The 3,926-nt window shown below is 48.0% G+C and overlaps 1 protein-coding gene across 1 annotated transcript in view; it reads left to right on the forward strand.

Moving 5' to 3' along the window:
* The window catches only part of LOH12CR1 (loss of heterozygosity, 12, chromosomal region 1), a gene marked incomplete at its 5' end in the record, with an annotated part of 61,279 nt that extends 58,028 nt beyond the window's left edge, over positions 1 to 3,251 (forward strand). Inside the window, one exon of the mRNA XM_009075742.1 lies at positions 3,021 to 3,251. Coding sequence (XP_009073990.1) covers positions 3,021 to 3,251 — 231 coding nt within the window. The remainder of the gene's footprint in view (positions 1 to 3,020) is intronic.
* Between the last annotated feature and the right edge of the window lie 675 nt (positions 3,252 to 3,926).

Raw genomic sequence — 3,926 nt, forward strand, 5'->3', positions numbered from 1 at the left:
CTCTTTTTTGAGAGGCAGCTTTTCTTGGCTATTGTGAATGTGTCCAAAGGCAGCAAAGAGCTTGGAAGGCCACTCTGCATTTCTTTTTCCTTTTGCAGGTCAACTTTAACTTCTCCCTGTGCTCTCCACCAGTAAGGGGACATTATTCGTAGTTGCACAAGGAACCTAAAATTCAGCAGATGGAAACTCTTGGAATGGAGAGAAAAGGGGGCCTTTGGTCTGTTTTGTTTCAAAGCTTGGTAGCTGTAAACTTTGCCTCTTGCACACTGCTGTGAGGCTATGTGGAGAGCCTGGCTGTGAAGCAGGACTTCAAAACCAGAGGAGGTTGCTGCCTGGGTCCCCATGCTGCTCAGTTTAATGAGCCATGCTGGCTTTTGGCGAGTTTCTGACTGGCTGCCACTCCAGGCCACTGTCTCTCATTAGGTAGGATGTTTTTAGGCACTGGATTGAACTTACTGGTGGTGGTCTGCTTTTTACACACTCCAATTTACAGAGCTAGTGCCAAGCTACTAAATTATTAAGCTAGGGTTTTAATAGAAACCCCTGTGTAGGCTTAAATTGTTTCCACTCTATTTGGAGTTTCCTGCTCTGCTGGTTTTTATTTTGTCCCGTGCATGAAAGCGTGGAGGAATGAATGCACAGGAAAGCACAGAGGCAAAGAGGAAGAATTCAGCCTGAGAGCTGTAGAAAGTACAGACAAAATAAAAGGTCAATTGGTACTTTATCCAGCTCTAATGGAGGTGATGGGGGAAAAAATGTGCCCTAATCCTCTTGACAGTTCAGTGGAAACTTGTGTTCTGTTTTCAATGCTGTTGGTAACTTAGGTTTCTCAATAAAATAATTTCTTGCCTGACTTGACCTCTTCCCCAGGGCTTGAAAGGGACATTTGTCAGCAAATACAGCTACACCAGTCCTTCCCCCAGGGTCAAGCCCTGCTGCATCCAGTAGGACAGCAGTGCTCTGTCTGGTGGACTTCCCTTCTTGGGGGGATGCACCTTCCAGCTTTGCACCATTTTCATCCACTCCTCCCCTTGCTGCAGGCTCTCTCTGCTACAGCCACGCACCACTGGATACTGGGTCAGGATTGTTCTCCCCTTGCTGCAGGCTCTCTGCTACAGCCATGCACCACTGGATACTGGGTCAGGATTGTGCTTGCCAATTAAGTACTACATAAGTCAGATCAGGTCAGCACAGCTTGGTTTCTCACACTGCACTGATGCACTTGTGTTGTCCCCAGTGGCAGGTTCAGTCACTGTTCTCCACCAAATGGGTTGACTGTCACACAGTTAAAGGGAGGGATGTTTTTTGAACCTGTTCTTCCTGGTAGGCCAGGAGTTCTCAGCACCAATTCCCTGAGGCTACTTCTTTATAAGCAGTAACCTCCTTCCTCTGGGAGTAATTAGATGGGAGAGGCTTGGATAAGCAGCAGTAAGAGGTGACAGTGGGCTAAAACTGGTCAGTATGTGTCATAGAATCATAGAATCAATCGTGTTGGAAGAGACATCAAAGATCATCAAGTCCAACCCTACTGTGGTTACTAGACCATGGCACTAAGTGCCACATCCAGTCTCAGCTTGAAAACCTCCAGGGATGGTGAATCCACCACCTCCCTGGGCAGCACATTCCAATGCCTGATCACTCTCTCCGTAAAAAATCTCTTCCTAATATCCAACCTAAACCTCCCCTGGCAGAGCTTGAGTCTGTGCCCTCTTGTCCTGCTGCTGGTTGCCTGGGAGAAGAGACCAATTCCCCCCTGAGTCCAACCTCCTTTCAGGCAGTTGTAGAGGGTGATAAGGTCTCCCCTGAGCCTCCTCTTCTCCAGGCTGAACACCCCCAGCTCCCTCAGCCTCTCCTCATGGCACTTGTGCTCCAGTCCCTTCACCAGCCTCGTTGCTCTTCTCTGTCCACTCCTGCCCTTCACTCAGCAGCTGCTGTGGGCATGCACTGAGTCCCAAGCAAGGGGATTGCTTTCCAGGGACAGAGCATGTTTGCAGGACACATGTCTACTGCTCAGACATACCAGTTTGAAGAGCCAGTGCATTGGAATAACTGGGATTGTTGAGTGCATCTACAGAGAGCTGAAGCAGTCAAACTTCAAGTGTGCACTTGAGGGCTTGGGGTGAACCTGTTACCAAGCTCTGGATATGTGGTACATCTTACATGTAAAACCATCTCCCTCAGCTTGTGTGTACAGTACTAGTGGCTACTGGCTGAATCCTGCCTGGGGTTTGCAGGTCTGGCTGAAGAGAAAATTAGGCTGTGAATTGAAAAGGCTACCTTCATCTCTCAATGGCAGGAACAGCACTGCAGTTCCTGTCATTGTCATCATGCTTGAGCCATGTTTGGGTACTTACTGTGTTTAATTACATGGCTGATTTTCTTAATGTCTCTCCTGGGGTCACTCATAACACTCTTATTTTTGGGTTTTGGGAAAATTAGGGACACTAGCAATCCATTGTGGTTCTCAAGGCAGGAATTTTCCAGATGACAATGGTAATAACAGCTGTGGTGTAGTTGCAGAGTAACCTGTCTAAACAGAGGAAAGTGAGCACTGGCAAGTATAGTAGAGCTTAACTCTTGCAAATGAATAATCTCCAATGAAAACATACTACAGGTGTAGGCAGAGGACACAAGTTCCCTGGGTTTGGATAACTTGGAGGATATGTGTATGGTTTATTGGGAAATCCCTGGTAGTGCCTGTTGGCTTTCAATCCTGTAAACAAAGAACTTTCTGATCAAATATTTAGACATTTGGGTGCAGAACTGGGGTCGTCATATGTCCTCCCTGGCATACAGCTATGAATCATCCCATTTCATGGCAAGGTCGTCATATGTCCTCCCTGGCACGCAGCTATGAATCATCCCATTTCATGGCAAACTGGTTATCTACCTTCCAAGGAGCTCCTTTGTACCTGTCTCACATCTGAGGTAGTTCTCAGTTTTAGGAAGGACAGTGTGCTGAGAGGTCTGCAGCAACAGTTGGCCTAATGCGCCTTGCTCTGCTTGTTGTTTTTAAACAGATGGACCTCTCTGTGGAAACTCTTTATAGCTTCATGCAGGAGCGCCAGAAGAAGTATGCCAAGTATGCAGAGCAGATCCAGAAGGTCAATGAGATGTCTGCCATCCTGCGCCGTATCCAGATGGGCATCGACCAGACGGTCCCGCTGATGGAGAGGCTGAACAGCATGCTGCCCGAGAACGAGAGGCTGGAGCCCTTCAGCATGAAACCTGACCGCGAGCTGAAGTCTTAGCTGGGCCAGCAGGCTCCCCCTCCTCACCTTCCACGCTCCAGAGTTCAGCACAGACGCACTCCCAGCGCGCGGGATTGGCAGATGCTCGAGCGGGCAGCAGTGCTGCCTGACTCCCTGCCAGGGGATCGGGGGAAGAGCAACGTCAGCTGCCAGAACTGCACAGCCAGGAATCCAGGAGCTCCCCAGTCCTGTCGTCTGGAGAAGATGATTTACCATTCTTTCATCTCCCTCCTTTTGCCCTCCTGTCTCCTTTACCACTACCACCACCTGTGCAGAGACATTTGTTTCATTGCTGTGACTAGTTGGGGTTTACAGAGGAGGAATTTCCTTTCATCTGATTTCTTTTTTTTGCTAAAATAATTCAAAGGGATATGGGGTGTGACAAACCCCAGTGGGTTTTGTGCCACTGGGGTTTAGACAATTACTTGGCTAGCAGGTATTTCTGAGATCCCCTGGCCTTGGAAATATGTGTGTTTCATAGATGAAAGTGTGGGAGCCAGGAACTGGCTTATTAAAATCTGCCTATTATCATAATTAACATGGTTTTCATGGCAGGGTTCTGGCATGTCCTTGAGGCTCATGTTTCTATGGTCTCACTAATTTACGAGGCTGTGAAGGAGTAACTCTTCTAGATATGTATGTCTGCTGATGTTAAATAAGCCTTAGTGTTCCTCT

Source organism: Acanthisitta chloris, unplaced genomic scaffold (genome assembly GCF_000695815.1).
Source record: "Acanthisitta chloris isolate BGI_N310 unplaced genomic scaffold, ASM69581v1 scaffold6405, whole genome shotgun sequence".
Classification (NCBI taxonomy): Eukaryota; Metazoa; Chordata; class Aves; order Passeriformes; family Acanthisittidae; genus Acanthisitta; species Acanthisitta chloris.